Source organism: Lepidochelys kempii, chromosome 11, assembly GCF_965140285.1.
Source record: "Lepidochelys kempii isolate rLepKem1 chromosome 11, rLepKem1.hap1, whole genome shotgun sequence".
In the NCBI taxonomy this organism is placed as follows: domain Eukaryota; kingdom Metazoa; phylum Chordata; order Testudines; family Cheloniidae; genus Lepidochelys; species Lepidochelys kempii.
Window position 1 is genome coordinate 42,499,927 of NC_136390.1, and position 18,023 is coordinate 42,517,949.

Sequence of the window (18,023 nt, forward strand, 5' to 3'; positions counted from 1 at the left end):
TTATGGTCTCTCGATTTCCATAGCAAAGGTGTTCAGTTCAGAAGAACAAACAATTTCACAGGGAAAATTAAGCCCTCATTTATACCTGCGGTAGCCACATTCTTTCATTTATGCCCTCAGTTACACCAGTGCAGCCTCTCAATTGCACAGTTCTAGCTCACTGGAACAAGTAAACAATCTTTTGATGATGCACAAGAAGGAATAGAATCCAGCTCACTCGCTCTTAGCTCTGTTGGTTCAGGAGAGTGAAACAGCATTAAAAAGCCGCACAAGTTATTTTTCTTCATTCAGTAAGCAAGATGCAACTTTGAACACACACGTGGAGCAGATCTACTGAGTTTAGAAGGTGGCATTTTTTACATAGCCACTTTTCAGAAGAGAACCACATTTACTGAATTGAACTTTTTCATGGAATGTTAAGTAATCTTTCCCTACCCTTCCACCAGACACATTCAACATCACTGCTGGAGCTGTTAATGGTTCCCATTTCCTCCACATAACACCTCTGTCTTTGAGGGTCCATTTCCTGGCCACCATCCATTCTGCTGAAAATGACAGAATTTGGCCTCCATTCAGAACTCATTTGTCCTGGTGAGGGGGTTTGTCGTTTATTAACACGTGGCACTTTCTCTCTTCCACCCACCAGGGGCTGAGTACAAGCGGTTGGCTAGGGGGTTGAGAGAACAAGGATAATTATGTGAAGCCTGTGAGTATCTTACCACCGGCACAACCTGTCATTCCTCAGATAAGGTATGACAGCCATCATAAAGATTATGATCACCAGCTAAGTGGCCTTGAGCAGTCACGAAGTGTAGTAATCTCTTGGTGGGCTTTATCTTGTAGTGTACTTTATTGATAGCATGAAATGGAATTACAAATAAAAAAAATCGCTGTATTTATTGGGTGGTATTGATATGGGTATGACAACTTTAGACAAACAGAAAAGTCCAGTTATGTCTGAAATTCTAAAGCCATCCAGTTCACATTTGTTCCTTTCTTATTACAGTCACCCTTGTACAGAGCCAAAAAGAGAAAAAGAGAAAGCACTGTAGTTATTTCCCACTTCCATAATACAAGCTAAGAAAAGGAAACCAGTAGGATCTTTTGGAGAAAAATCTGCATTAAAATATAAAATAAGAAAACAATGTTGTCTAGAATAGTTATAAATAAAAATAGTAAAAAGAAAAGTACTGTCAGTTTAATTATAAAACCTATCTTTTTTGCGCATTCCACAAAAGTGTGCAACTACTCTGAAAAGTGACACTGTAGACTTTCTATTTATTGTCTTTATTGAACTTCCAGATCAATGCTACTTAATGTAAACTAAAAAGCCCGTTATTTTTCCTAACTGCCAGCGTTGCAAATTCAACATGAGATCAGAAACAGAGAGCTGTGTATTTTCTGGCTCATGTATCATCAACTATAAAAAGTCTACTCTGAAAATTTAGCTGACATCTCTCTTGCTGATGCATGAAGCAGAATAAAATCAAGCTCCCTTTCACAGAGTTGCATTGGCTGTGCAGATTTAACAAGAGTAAAATGTGGCAAAACATTAATTTAATGAGTAGAGTATGTAGCTAGAACTCTGAATAAACATGTGTTAGGACTACGGAGTAAGGAAGTGCCATTTTCACAGAATATAACTGCACAGGAATGTTCTTTCATTTGTTTCAGTTATTTCTATAACTAATAAGCTAAAAAACTTTCAGAGTAACAGCCGTGTTAGTCTGTATTCGCAAAAAGAAAAGGAGTACTTGTGGCACCTTAGAGACTAACCAATTTATTTGAGCATGAGCTTTCGTGAGCTACAGCTCACTTCATCGGATGCATACCGTGGAAAGTGCAGCAGACTTTATATACACACAGAGAATATGAAACAATACCTCCTCCCACCCCACTGTCCTGCTGGTAATAGCTTATCTAAAGTGATCATCAAGTTGGGCCATTTCCAACACAAATCCAGGTTTTCTCACCCTCCACCCCCCCACACAAACTCACTCTCCTGCTGGTGATAGCCCATCCAAAGTGACAACTCTCTACACAATGTGCATGATAATCAAGTTGGGCCATTTCCTGCACAAATCCAGGTTCTCTCACCCCCTCACCCCCCTCCCAATAACCACACACACACAGGATAGTGAGTTTGTGTGTGTATGGGGGTGGGGGGGATGTGAGAAAACCTGGATTTGTGCAGGAAATAGCCCAACTTGATTATCATGCACATTGTGTAGAGAGTTGTCACTTTGGATGGGCTATCACCAGCAGGAGAGTGAGTTTGTGTGGGGGGGTGGAGGGTGAGAAAACCTGGATTTGTGCTGGAAATGGCCCAACTTGATGATCACTTTAGATAAGCTATTACCAGCAGGACAGTGGGGTGGGAGGAGGTATTGTTTCATATTCTCTGTGTGTATATAAAGTCTGCTGCACTTTCCACGGTATGCATCCGATGAAGTGAGCTGTAGCTCACGAAAGCTCATGCTCAAATAAATTGGTTAGTCTCTAAGGTGCCACAAGTACTCCTTTTCTTTTTGCTAAAAAACTTTATGAACTATAAAGATTCTGTTGACAAAAAAATCTGCATCAATGACACAATAAAAAAATTACACATCAAACATTTCTTGTGAAATATTTCATGATTTTTCAGTCATAGCTTTTCTATAAACTTATTTGTTTATGTTGAAATTTCTACCATTTTGCATTGATGCTATAAAAATCCTATTATTTGCTTAAGACAAGATTTCAGAAATCTTTAGACAGGGAAAAAATTCTTAAATTAGCTTGAAAATTCAGTTTCCAGGGCAACAAATGCAGCTTTTCATACATCAACATTTCTTTATACTACTTTTATAAAATTAGTTACAGGAAAATCATAAGGCACATTTTAAATAAAGCAACTTGTTTTTCCAATTACTTTGATCTTTTTCTCCTAAAGTTGATTTCTCTCCCTTTTCAGAGGCTACCAATAATATTGCTGAATTATTTTACCTAAGTTCTTTAGCTAGAACAGAAAGACTAAATCCCCAAATGCATGCAGTATCTGTCTGTCCAGGCATTTATAACATAGCCTCTAAGTGCTTTTATAGATTTATGTATACACCCATTTTAATCATCTTTATTTCTCTTCTTCTCAATCCATTAATTTATTTTTTCAAATTAGAGAGAGCATCTGTGTATAGTCGTTAGAGCACACACACAAACAAGACAGAGTCTGGACGACTGGGTTCTGTACCAAGCTCCCTTTCTAACTCAATAGGCAACTTCTGGCAAGTCACTTTACTGCTCTGCGACTCAGTTTATCCATCTGTAAAATGAATCTAAATATCTATCTCACAAAGGTGTTGTGAGGTTTGTCTACAAGCTTCATTAAGATCCTCAATAAGTTTCTCATACACACCCACCCCACACACAGACTCATCCATTACAAAGTAAATACAACAACTCATTCAAGCTACTTCTCCTACATGCTGAAAGAAAGGAAAGATAGATTATTATTTCCATCTCTGACTGTTGGAAGGCATTTAGATAGTAAGGTTCAACGGTCAATAGAAGCACCTGATACAATGATCACTGAAATGAAAGGGCATCTTTCCAGTGATTTTAACAGGAGGATCAGACTCTAGGTGCACAATTTATTAAGAAATAGATAGTATGTCTAAGGCTTTACAGCAGCAGGATTGTCTTAAGAAGCAAAGAATGAACCAGTTACCTGCACATTTTACTCCCTGAGCAATGAGGCCCCACATAAAGTTGGCACAGTATTCACACCAGTGTGGACCCCTGAACGTGTGAACCTAGAAAACAGTAGCAGAAAGAGAGACTAGATTATTTCACAGGTATAATATTAATGAGCATAAATGAGCCACGGTTCCCTTTTTACTAAGGTAATAGTTGCGTTCATTTCCCTTCATTCTGGTTTGGGGCTTACCACTGAAGGAAAAGATGACACAATCTAAGAGAAAGATTTAACTGCCAAGATTCTTATAGCATGGAAAAAGGTGAGCTTTCTATCCCGATGGCCATCCTGAACAAAGGAGTCCAGTCCTTAGGAAATGGCTTTGCTTAACATGAACAGATCTATAGGGTCAAGTGATGGAATCCTCAGCCCCACCTGACCTAGAGAGGTGCAGCTGGGCTAGGCTCACTAAGCCAGGATATGTAAACCAGCAGACAGCCAGTTTCCTGTGCCTCTCCTCCCCTGACCACCACCAAGGGTGGGATTTCAGCACTGTGCATTAGTGCTGTAAATGGAACTAAACAGCAACTGCTTTCCAACACAGAGAAGAGTATGTAAGGGACCTGGGGTCCCCTCATTTGGGATTCATGCTGCCTGTCCCCTACATATGGTCTTGCATACTGCAGGGCTTGTGCCTAAATCAGAAAGAGCCCTGCTAGGCAAATGTATTGGTACAACATATACTCCTGGGGGAATTCTGTGCCAAAAATTAAAACTTCTGCAACAAAAAATTTAAAATTCTGTGCACAATATTTTAAAATTCTCCAAATTTTATTTGTCAAAATAACACAATATAATCACACCAGTTTTAATTATTTTTGGTCATTTATTTCAAAATACTTGTCAGCAAGTATGTCTGTAACAATACATACAACAAAAAAGATTCAGGACATTTTTTTTGACAAATAGATTTCTTACTAGGCATATTAATATAGAACGCTGAGTAATAATTCATTTAAACTAAAATACAGAACCGTATTTTCCGCACCCATCAGAAGCAGTGCAAAGGCTTGGGGGAATCAGGGGTAACAGAGGAGCTGAGGGAGAGGGAAGTAGATTGCTGGGAAGGAGCCTGGGTGTGAACTTGGAGGGTTGTTGTATATGGGTGGAAAAAGTATGGAACAGGTTTTTTTGGGAGGCTGGGAGGAATTGTTAGGGAGCTTCCCCCATGCAGATCCTGGCTGACCCCTAGCCTCTCCCATTCAGCAGGCACATCTGCCCCTGTCCCCATGTGTTCCTGCACCCCCATGTGTCCTTGCACCCCCGTCCACGTGTCCCTTCACCCCCCACTCAGACACCCACTCCCCCATCCCCATTTGGCGCTGCCCCCTCCCCCATCTCCATGTGGCTCTGTACCCCCTCCCCCATCGCTATGTGTCTCCATGCCCCCACTCAGCAACTCCCCTTTCCCTATGTAGCTCTGCACCCCATCCCCCATCACCATGTGACCCTGAACCTCCTTCCCCCCTGTGGCCCTGTGCCTCCACTCCCATTCAGCCCCTGCCCTAATCTGTCCTCCCCCACTAGCTCTTACGAGCCCATCTGACCCCCCAGCAGTCCCACACTGTCTGTCTTCCCAAATCCCCTGTCTCCTGACCTGGCCTGACAGGCACTGTGAAGAAGGCAGGCTCGTTCTCTTCCCTAGCTGGCTGGGAGCAGCTCCTGTGTTCTATCACCACAGCACCCCCCTGGTGGGCAAAAGGTGGAACTGCAGAAGTTATTTTCTGCAGGGAGCTGCTGCTGTTCTTGCACCACAGCGTCCTCTGGTGGGCAAAAGGCAGAACTGCAGCAACATTTCAGCAGAAGCTTTTTTCTGCACAAACAATAAAAATATGCACAGCTCATTAATTATGCACATGCGCAGTAGCACAGAATTCCCTCAGGAGTAAACATAGAAATGCTGAATACATAGTCAGAGATTCCTTGATTTAGTATAAAGGATTAGCCTTTTTTCAGAACAATGTTACATATTGAAAACCTGCATGCATGAATTTAGTAAGCAGAAAATGAACAGGAATCCACTTAAGCAAGAACAAATTCAAAGCTAAGGAGGAAGCTAATGCTAGTCTCAGTCCAGGCTCGCCTGCTTGTTCCAGTCCTTCAGCCACAATGAGCTGCCTCTGATTTATTCTGGTAGGCTTCCTGCTTAGAAAACCACAAGATTCTTAGCAGAAAAAATCTTTATTTTGTTAACCAATGTAAAGGACTTTGAGTGGTTACTTGTAATAGATGGTGAACATAAATTAAATCAGTAACTGATGATCACAAAGTAATGAAATTCATAGTCAAGAATATTTTAGCCTTAACTCATTCAGTTCTTCTTAGATATTGACAGGGGGTCATCTTGCGCAAATATATGCAATACCTAATCATAAGTGGGTGTATCAAAGAGAAAGGTGAACCTTTTTCAAACTTGGGTGCCTTAAGTTAATAATCTAAATTCATACAGTATTTAGTGGATATAAATAATGGATCTGAAGTGGCCTGATTTTCAGAGGTGTTGAGCATCCAATCCACAGCTCCACTGACTCCAGTGGGGCAGAAATAGGTCAAAATGACACTTATCTTACACAAAATGAGTATTCAGAGCAGTTCATGGAAATTTAGGTAAACATTTGGGTTTCATTAAGGTGTCCATAAACCGTTAGAAATCGGTACCAATAAAGAAAAAGTAACTGCTATATGACAGGTGTTTAGGTAAATCTAAGAGCCAGTCTGGAAACTTACTCCTGAATGTCATTGTGATTTTTATATAGAGTCAGGCTTTTAATGCTATAACAATCAGGTTTTGGTGGTATTTTCTTTGGTATTTTTAAACCATAGGGGTATTTGTAACTATATTAGGGTTAGACTGTGAAACCAGTACGCATATTTAGCAATACCGTACACCATGAGTAGTTCCACTGAAGTCAATGGGCTGCTTGTGAAGTATCACTGTCCAGCCTTGATATGCAACTAAAAACATATTAAAATATTGTTGACACTGTGTAGTCCATCCCACTAACCTCTTGCCTGGCTGACCCTCAGCATCTGCTTCCTCTATTCCTGCCCCTGTGCTGTCAAACACCTCTGGAGGAAGTCCTTTGGATTTCCTCCACTACTGACACAAATTCATTCTCTCTTTCCTTAACTCTACTATGTAATTTGCTAGGGAACCGTACTTTGCCACCCTTGCTGAATTCCACTCCATGGCCTCCCTCTTGAAACTCTACCTCATAGACTCATAGATATTAAAGTCAGAAGGGACCATTATGATCATCTAGTCTGACCTCCTGTCACGGTTCCTCCCCCACTCTGAACTCTAGGGTACAGATGTGGGGACCTGCATGAAAAACCTCCTAAGCTTATCTTTACCAGCTTAGGTCAAAACTTCCCCAAGTTACAAAATATTACCCCCGTTATCCTTGGACTGGCCGCTACCACCACCAAACTAATACTGGTTACTGGGGAAGAGCTGTTTGGACGCGTCCTTCCCCCCAAAATACTTCCCAAAACCTTGCACCCCACTTCCTGGACAAGGTTTGGTAAACAGCCTCACCAATTTGCCTAGGTGACTACAGACCCAGACCCTTGGATCTTAAGAACACTGAACAATCCTCCCAACACTTGCACCCCCCCTTTCCTGGGAAATGTTGGATAAAAAGCCTCACCAATTTGCATAGGTGACCACAGACCCAAACCCTTGGATCTGAGAACAATGAAAAAGCATTCAGTGTTTTACAAGAAGACTCTTAATAAAAAATAGAAGTAAATAGAAATAAAGAAATCCCCCCTGTAAAATCAGGATGGTAGATATCTTACAGGGTAATTAGATTCAAAAACATAGAGAACCCCTCTAGGCAAAACCTTAAGTTACAAAAAAGATACACAGACAGAAATAGTTATTCTATTCAGCACAATTCTTTTCTCAGCCATTTAAAGAAATCATAATCTAACACATACCTAGCTAGATTACTTACTAAAAGTTCTAAGACTCCATTCCTGTTCTGTCCCCGGCCAAGACGACTACAGACAGACACAGACCCGTTGTTTCTCTCCCTCCTCCCAGCTTTTGAAAGTATCTTGTCTCCTCATTGGTCATTTTGGTCAGGTGCCAGCGAGGTTACCTTTAGCTTCTTAACCCTTTACAGGTGAGAGGAGCTTTCCCCTGGCCAGGAGGGATTTCAAAGGGGTTTACCCTTCCCTTTATATTTATGACACCTCCTGAACAATGCAGGCCACAGAATCTCACCCACCCACTCCTGCAATAAATCTCTCACCTATGTCTGAGCTATTGAAGTCCTCAAATCATGGTTTAAAGACTTCAAGGTGCAGAGACTTCTCCAATAAGTGACCTGTGCCCCATTCTACAGAGGAAGGTGAAAAACACCCAGGGCCTCTGCCAATCTGCCCTAGTGGAAAATTCCTTCTCGACCCAAATATGGCGATCAGCTGAACCCTGAGCATGTGGGCAAGATTCATGAGCCAGATACCCAGGAAAGAATTCTCTGTAGTAACTCAGATCCCCCCCATCTAACATCCCATCACAGGGCACTGGGCCTATTTACCATGAATAGTTAAAGATCAATTAACTGCCAAAATCATGTTATCCCATCATACCATCTCCTCCATAAACTTACTGAGTTTAATCTTGAAGCCAGATAGATCTTTTGCCCCCACTGCTTCCCTTGGAAGGCTATTCCAGAACTTCACTCCTCTGATGGTTAGAAACCTTCATCTAATTTCAAATCTAAACTTCCCAATGGCCAGTTTATATCCATTTGTTGTGTCCACATTGGTACTGAGCTTAAATAATTCCTCTCCCTCTCCAGTATTTATCCCTCTGATATATTTATAGAGAGCAATCATATCTCCCCTCAACCTTCTTTTGGTTAGGCTAAACAAGCCAAGCTCCTTGAGTCTCCTTTCATAAGACAGGTTTTCCTCGAATCATCCTAGTAGCCCTTCTCTGTACCTGTTCCAGTTTGCAATCATCCTTCTTAAACTTGGGAGACCAGAACTGCACACAGTATTCCAGATGAGGTCTCACCAGTGCCTCGTATAACGGTACTAAAACCTCCTTATCTCCACTGGAAATATCTCTCCTGATGCATCCCAAGACCGCATTAGCTTTTTTCACGGCCATATCACATTGGCGGCTCATAGTCATCCTGTAATCAACCAATACTCCAAGGTCCTTCTCCTCCTCTGTTACTTCCATTTGATGCGTCCCCAGCTTATAACTAAAATTCTTGTTATTAATCCCTAAATGCATGACCTTACGCTTCTCACTATTAAATTTCATCCTATTACTATTACTTCAGTTTACAAGGTCATCCAGATCCTCCTGTATGATTTCCCAGTCCTTCTCTAAATTGGCAGTACCTCCCAGCTTTGTATCATCCGCAAACTTTATTTGCTCACTCCCACTTTTTGTGCCGAGGTCATTAATAAAAAGATTAAATAAGATTGGTCCCAAAACCGATCCCTGAGGAACTCCACTGGTAACCTCCCTCCAGTCTGACAGTTCACCTTTCAGTATGACCTACTTTAATCTCCCTTTTAACCAATTCCTTATCCACCTTTCAATTTTCATACTGATCCCCATCTTTTCCAATTTAACTAATAATTCCCTATGTGGCACTGTTTCAAACGCCTTACTGAAATCTAGGTAAATTAGATCCACTGTGTTTCCTTTGTCTAAAAAATCTGTTACTTTCTCAAAGAAGGAGATCAGGTTGGTTTGGCATTATCTACCTTTTGTAAAACCATGTTGTATTTTGTCCCATTTACCATGGACCTCAATGTCCTTAACTACTTTCTCCTTCAAAAATTTTTCCAAGACCGTGCATACTACAGATGTCAAACTAACAGGCCTGTAGTTACCCGGATCACTTTTTTTTCCTTTCTTAAAAATAGGAACTATGTTAGCAATTCTCCAGTCATACGGTCTGACCCCTAAATTTACAGATTCATTAAAAATTCTTGCTAATGGGCTTGCAATTTCATGTGCCAATTCTGTTAATATTCTTAGATGAAGATTATCTGGGCCCCCCGATTTAGTCCCATTAAGCTGTTCGAGTTTCGCTTCTACCTAAGATATGGTAATATCATCCAGGCTGTGTCCAAATCCTGCCACCACTTTTTGGATAACATTTCTGAAAAATGAGGCTCTTTCTATTCACACAGTTGAATGTGAATGTTGAATACTGTAATCTATTAATCTCGGATTCTCGAATAGTAGTATTCCAGAAGTCCTAATTTAAGTTATACCTTTTTTCCCCCGTATAAAAAGCAACTGCCATATGCAGATTTTACTGCCTTAAAAGATGTGAAAGCAGAATTGCCAATTTGTGGCTTCACACTCCAAAAATTTTTTATTTTTGTCTTGCTTTTTCCATGATCTTTCATCCAGGAACTTCTTGGAAGAGAGGGCACAACCAATTTATCAAGATCTATTTTTAAATTTATAAATTTAAGGCTAATGTATAAAATTTGAAAGAAAAACTTAACTGACGAGTTTTAAAAGAACAAACCTGCCTGAAAAGCACACTAAATTTGACCACAGATCCCTCCCCAAAGCCTGAGAAAATAGGAGAGCCTCATATCATGGCTTAAAGTACAACAGACTATCTCTGTCAGATCAAAGAGGAAAACAAGTTTCAGAGTTGAGTGTCCTCCATTAGTATTTAAATGTTTAACTCTAGGCACTTTTATTCTGAGTTCTCCACAGTATAAATGGGGTACATTAGACAGACAAAACTACTCTGACAGGACATGGACAGACAGCTTGTTTCTGAGGTTTGTAGAATTCTTAATTCTTTTACTGGAAGCCATTTTTCTATACGTAGGAAAAAACTGCTGCACTCCAGTGATTTATAATCATATCAATTTTTGTACGGTATTTAATTAGTTTAATTAGAGCGTTAGGTACTGCTTATATGTCCAAGGTCAGACATTTAAAGAGTCCCAATAAATAATTTCACTGAGGGCTCTGACGACAGCATATACCACAAGCATGACATCCTCAAGCAGGTCTCACTTGCAGTGATATCTGAGGCCTTGGTAAAATAGGTCAGTGACATACCAGCCATAAGAGTTAGCTATCTATATCTTTCTGGGATCCATCTTTCTGCATATTATCTTTTGCCTTTTGAAATTATTAGGCTGCTCTTAGGATAGCTTGACTGTAATCTGAGAGACAAGAATGACACAGCATATAAATAAAATTCATAATCACTAATGGGATAAAACAGGTAGACTTATGTTACACTCAAAATTAAACAAATTAAGAAACTCTAGCTTTCTTATTTTACCTAGCAAATTCTTCTAGCAGTTATTCTAACAAACATTTAGAAAAAATGAGAGAGTTAATGAAAGAATGCAATAAAAATGCTTCAGAAACGTGATGTGAAAGAAAAAGAATAATTTGGAGAGGCTCATCAAAGCCAGCAATGAGAAGAATGGTGGGTTGGATGTGACAAGTGAGGTATGTATAGTTTACCACTGAAGCACACAAACCATAGTCCTAATGACTGTGCCTTGAGACAAAAAAAGTCTTCACGATTTATAAGCTAAAGCCAGTATCCACTATGCCAGCCCCTGAGGGCATCAGCTTTTTTTTCTTCTGTGTCAGATGACACCCATACCTTTTATATGGCAATGTAGTCTATTGTATGTAGATCTCATTTAGGTGTCAGTCAGAATAACAGATTCTGACTAATCCATACATTTAGCAAATATGTCATGCACTAATTAAAAAAATAAGTACACAGAACAACACTGCAAGGCTACCTCCTGGGGTTCATAAGCTAAGTGGGCTGAGGCCTGGCCAGTGGTTGGAAGGAAATCTGGTGTTGCAGGAAATTTCCTGGTGTTGCAGGAAATAGTGTTGGGGGCTGAATAAGTGACACTTTTTGTGTGTCAGTATTGAACTGATAAAGTAATGTGGTATTCAGGAAGTTCTGTTCCGCAGGAGATGCTGTCTTTCAGGCAAGGCATAAAACGGAGTTCCTAATAATTTGTAGTCATTAAACATCCTATGATACTTTTGGCAAGACTAAGGGCTTGTCTACACAGGGGTTTAGTTTGCATCTGCAAATGTTAGTCCACACTAGTGTGTTGTGCACTAACTGGCCTGCAAGGACCCTGCTGACATGCACTAAAAGTTCCCTAGTGTGCATTAATGCAATTAGGTCCTACTACACTAACATGCACTAGGGAACTTTTAGTATGTGCCAGATGGGACCCCACAACCAGTTAGGGTGCTACATGCTAGTGCAGGCTAAAATTTACACCCCTCTGGTGCAGACTAAAGCCCTGCTTAGGCAAACCCTAGGGCATTATTAGCTCAGAGGTCCCAGCTGAATTCCAATTTCAGCAACTAAATTCTGCCTGCTTAAATTCCCCAAGCAGTTAAAATTGGATACAATATTTTTCTGTTTTTTTATATGTAAATGTATTCTACAGCATTTTAAAGTATGTCAGCTTGAATGATTAACTCAACCTGTAGTATGCTCACTGCCACAGTGGATTTTACCAAGCACTGGAATAAATGTGCCACTCAAGCAGCCATAATTTCTATAAGAAAAGTACTCTATATCCAGATCTGGTCTGACAGTGAAGTCACACAGATGCAAAGGGTGAAGGAAACAGATGCCAACAAGAAATGAATCAACTCAAATATCAGTTTGGCCAATATTCCTATATAATCTTTAAAATAATGCTTTGTTGTTAAAAACAAAGAGAAGTTAAAAGACCACCAAGGCCACACAGTGAATCAGTGGAAGAAGTGTGATTAATATACAGTATAGTTGCTTTCATTTGAAGATATAATAGAAGTGAAGGCTATGGTATACTCTCTTTTAAAAGTGCGCTGACTGTACTTGTATCAACAATGGTGTCAACTTCCTAGAGCTAGTCTTGAATTGTGCCAACAACTTTGTTCAGCACTTCTTGAGAGGAAGGGACATTCTGCACTGAGTGCACCATCATTCAGAGAGTCGAGTATAAATAGGACCTTTATCAGGAAAGAGCTCATTGTCTTGAATGTTGAGCAGGCGAACATTCCTCCAGGTCCTCACTCATACCAAGCCAGGAGCGCTGTCAAGTCTTTTTACTTCCTGCTTTGTGCTGATCATGTCAGCAGGAATGTGAACAACTGGGAATTATATTGAAGTAGTGTGCTATAGCAGGACCAATTCATGAGGCAGAAGAAGAGAGAGAGAGGAAGTCTAATTTTTTGCAAATTCAACAAAAATGATGACATTTCTTTGAGCAATGGAATAACGGATTTTTCTTTAAATTGATATTTAGAATCTAAATCACATGCCCATTTTAACAGAGGGTCCACATCACTTGATACAGTGTCCATGTAAAATACAATAGTTAGAAACTGGAGTTGAAAACCAAATAGAGTTCTTAGATTTAAAGCTATGGAGTAAAAGAAATGTAAAATATTCCTCGGAAAGGACAGATGATAAAGGGACTTCACTTTGCTATGTGCTACAGCTAATTTGGAGAAAAGCAACTGATAAGAAGTTATGACACACTATGTATGCTCCTTGAGGCAAATGCCTTGACTGCCTCATTACAGCCTTTCTAAACTTCACCATATAAGTGAGTGAGTCAGCTCCCGGGGCCATGCACATGCAAGGGCATGAGATCTAGAAAGAGAGATGTATAAAACTATTTGTGTCTGTGTACAGTAGTTTGAGTAAAACAAGGATTTGAAGAAAATGCTATTTTATTTTTTAAACAAAGGAGGAAAGCTTGAAACTGAGGACTGGCATGTCCTTTGGAAAAGCTAGGGCAAATGTACCAGTAATTGAATACTTTTGTTGGAGAGAATGCACCAAAAACTTAATACCATGAAGGTTTAGGCATCTTACAGTCTATTATTAGTTTTAAAAGCAGAGATACAGAATCTCTGAAAGCTTCCTTGAAGCCTTGAGGAACTTTTAAAAAGTTTTCTTCACTCTGGATTTATGGGAAGAAGAGCTTTTTTCACCTTTGAATGATTTTTAAAGTTCTAAATGTCTAGAAGAAACCTCAAATTTCTCAGGGTTCTCTTATCTCTGAGAATGTGTAAAGAGACAGACTATGTTTTTTTAAAACTAGAGAGACACTCAGTTTATCAGAATGTTAATTTGCATGTACTGACTCCTTTAAAGATATTCTGAAATAATTTCAGAAGCATAGATCCAGATCCACAGTTGTTGTAAATCAGTATAGCTCTATTTACTTCAGTGGAACTAGGCCAAATTACACCAACTCAGGATCTGGCCCACAATTCCAAACAATCAGATATGAAACCATATACATTACTATGAGAAGCTATGAAAAAAATGCATCCAATGAACATTTGAAGGGTCTGCCACATGGTTTTTTTTTTTTTTTTCTCCCCTGGAACATACATGCTGTGCTTCATCTTTCAGCTCAAAAAGTCTTAAACCAGGTCTACACTAGATATTTTTGCCAGGATGATAATGTCAGGACAGTGATACTTCACTACATTCTTATACCAACAGAAAGCGCGAGCATGGATGCAGTTATACTGACAAACAAGTGCTTTTGCCAGTGTAGCTTATTTTGTTCAGGGGACTGATATAACCTATACTGGCAAAAGCTCTCTTTTGCTGGTATAAGCTGTCTCTTCACTAGAGGGGGTCTGTTGGTATAGCTTTATGATCAAACCCTTTCTAACACAGAACTGCCCTCACTTCAATCTCCACTTGTGTAACACTTTTAAGGCCATATTTTGCCTTCAGTGTCACAGTGCAAGTCCTTTTCCTTCAGTGTAATGGAGAACAGTATTTTGCCCTTCAATGTGGAGTTCTCAAGGATGGTGTTATGATGACACAAATATTAGATACATGCTAGGGAACCACAAAAAGAGGGTTAATCAGCATCTCTGCCGACAAATTAAATGGAAAAATGTGTCTCAATGGAACAAAGTTTTGGTTTTAAAGAGATTAAGTTTGCATGTGCATCAGTAATTTACCATTGTAGTCTTTCAACCAGTAGTACAAACATGTTAAATTAACCAGTCATGCTCTGACAGACACTAAGTAGCATAGCAACAAAAACAACAGCATGGCAATTGCAAATGCTGCACAAAGAAGTTAGATAAATGTTCTTCTGGAAACATATTTCCTTTTTATCCATCACAAAATAAGTAAGACGACATCCTAGAGAAAAAACACAGGAAAATGTATATACTGTAACAAACAATTCCAACCCTGCTTCGACAGACATGAACACCTCCTTGCTTCAGTGAAGCAGTACAGGACTAATCTAGGTAGGAAAGTATTTCTGCACCTTGAAATATGGACATTTATGAAATATCTGCAGAGTTCTTCTCCTAGCAAGATTCACATTCCGCAAGACTCAAGATGCTGGTGGTATACCCACAAACAAGTCAAGGGAGATCAAAATTAGCAATTCCCCAAGGCCTGTGAATCATACAATCCAGAGAAGGAAAAGACCTCCTAGATTATCTAGCCCAACTCCCTAACACTGTAAAATTGTTCCCTACAGTATATTTGCTAGTGTTTTGTCCAGTCTTGTTTTAAATCTGCAAAGTGATGGGGCTTCCACTACATCCCCTTGGGAGATTATTCCACAGGCTTAATACATCTCCCTGACAGGAAGGTTTTCCTGCCGTTCATCTTAAAATCTTATACTTTCCTCCCATACCTCCTGATTATATTCCCTTTTTATAACCCTAAATAATCTCTCCTTCCTCTGCCTTGGTGTTTATGTCCTTCAACAATTATTACAAATTATCATTCTTCCCCAACCTCAATGGAAACAGCACGTTCAGGGTGATACCAATATTACCATGACAAAATATGGGCTGGGGAGAAGAAAGAGAGGGAAAAGCTCTATATCACTATAGCATTTTAGGAATGGAGGTGGTTCAACTGAGGGGAAATGTGGAGTGATTCTCAGGGCTATGGAAGCAAGCAGACATTCCCATGGAAAGAAGTTGCATATTCCATCAAACTTAATACATTCAGTCTGAAAAGAATGTTTCACATTTCTTTATTGCACATGCTCAGGGACCCAAGATTAGCCTCATGTCCCTCACTCTGGGCATGGCTCTATAAATCACTTCTCTGATCTGGTCTTCAAAATTTGGTTTGGAATAAGTATGTGGCTGTGAGATCATACTGTCCAGGAGCATAATCCAATTTCTACTCCCACTGTCCCAACACTGGTTTGTAGTCTGATTCTGCAGCCAGTTCACGTCCTTGGTCTTAATCTTAACATTATTCAATGGATAAGGTCTCAGCTACGTTAGAAACTTCATCTCCAGCTACAAACTACCAAGACAGTTGTGGTCTCCTGGGACAACACAGTTTACAGAAACTAGAAGAGAACACATAACAGGCAGACACAAAGCATTAGTAGTTGAGTAGTAGACTTTTGATTTGTCTAATCTCCTCCTGAGGTTCATTCCACAGTTGAGGTATCCAACTGTGGAATGAACCTCAGGAGAAGATTAGACAAATCAAAAGTCTGACCACTTTAGGAAATGCTGCAAAACTTTCCTATTTGACAAAGTTTTTCTACCATAACCAGAACAACATCTGCAGCTTCAACTATTTCTCTCTCCCCTGCTTCAAAAAACAAAGAAAAAACAAACACTCAGAACAGACCTGTCTTTAGCCCCAAAAGGGAAGACACTCATTCTATGGTACTGAGTTGCAGCACAAAACTGATAAGCAGATTTCAGTAGTTGTTGAGTCATGCCCATAATGGGAACTAAATCTAAATATAGAGAGGCTTTGATATGGTTGATGGCTGGTTGGAATCATAAAGATGATTCAACAGATGGCCCTAGTTTGTTTTGACAATTGAAATATTATACAGTATGCTGGACTACACAAGTGGGATAAATGGACTGAAAGTAAAATGCACCAAATAATCAATACGGCCAGATGTAGTTTAAGCCACATTTATCATATCGGTTCACTTTCAAGTCTCGCTATTTAATTACTGTTAAATAAAATGTCATTTTAAACAAATTCCTTGTAATTGCTATGTTTGGAATTACTTATTTTGCTTTTAATAATAAAGTTTATGTAAAAACACAGAAAAGCAGATGTGCTTATATTTTATCCATATAAATATATTTAATATTTACCTCTTACCCTGGAGGTTATATATTAAAAACTCACTCTGGCTTGCCATTTGTAAGTTGTCATCCCTCTTTTTTACTTATGGAGAGAAATTAAATAGAATTCAGTCACAGTGAATTTGCATTTGAGACGTGTAAACATCACATCATAACTGTACAACCTATAGAATATTATAGTATTTGCAAAATGGTGATCATTAACTGTGCTAGCATAGTCCTACTTGCAGAGCTCAGAATCATCCACAGCCAATCAGGCCGCCCACTTAGGGCAGAAGATAGCTTTGGGATGATAACTGGACTTTCAGTTGGCTTAAACAATACTGCGGGTCCAAAAACAGTTATGTCAACACAGAGTTGAACTCTAATATTTTAACCCCTTTTTCTAATTCCATATCAAACAAATTTGGAGTTAGCAGATTTATTGGTGACAACTCTGGATGATTTGAAGGAGACAGTTGTTGTGTTTGGGATATAGTCCTATCACCACTGGTATTTACAATTTCTTCACCTCATTATTCAATAAAAGACTATTTCTGCTACTGCTTTACAATATTTCTAATTATTTTAAAGTTTGCTAGAGGCAGCAGCCAAGTCTTCTGCCATTTTGCATGCATCCAGTAGTCAGCAGAAGAATGCAATAAGCGTCCACACTGCTTTCCAAAGTGATGGCCATGGTTGTAATAGCACATGCAACAAAAATAATTCTCCATTTCCTCTCCCCCAACTGTGCTAGTGAGACACTTACCTCAAGTACTTGGTGAGACAGTCTAATAAATACAATAAATTAATAACACCTCAGATACGTATACCTGCCTTTTACCCCAAAGGAATCAAAAGCATGTTACTGAATGCACCTACACTGCACTCTGCAGCAGTTCAGACAGGACGCAAAGAAGCCTACCATTTTCAAGTGTAAGATACAGAAGGAATCTAGGGGAAAAAACATGACATTCCCAGGTTGAAAGTCTTCTAGGACACCTCTTATCCTTGTGAAAAGTGATGTGACAAGGTATAGCATCAACCTGGAAAGGGTAAGAGATCCCTGCATATCACATGGCTGGCAAGGAAGAGGAAGCTGAAAAGTGTGTGTCCTCTCTTCGCCTGGTTGGTGGATGCAAAGCAAAAGGCCTGCGGGGACTACATCCAGCTTGGTCCATTGAGTTGCTT

General features: G+C 39.6%; 1 protein-coding gene across 4 annotated transcripts in view; it reads right to left on the reverse strand.

Moving 5' to 3' along the window:
* The window catches only part of CHN1 (chimerin 1), a 161,862-nt gene that overhangs the window by 19,783 nt on the left and 124,056 nt on the right, over positions 1-18,023 (reverse strand). For all 4 annotated transcript variants that reach the window (XM_073305918.2, XM_073305919.2, XM_073305920.2 and 1 more), the window contains one exon: positions 3,707-3,791. In XM_073305918.2, coding sequence (XP_073162019.1) covers positions 3,707-3,791 — 85 coding nt within the window. The remainder of the gene's footprint in view (positions 1-3,706; positions 3,792-18,023) is intronic.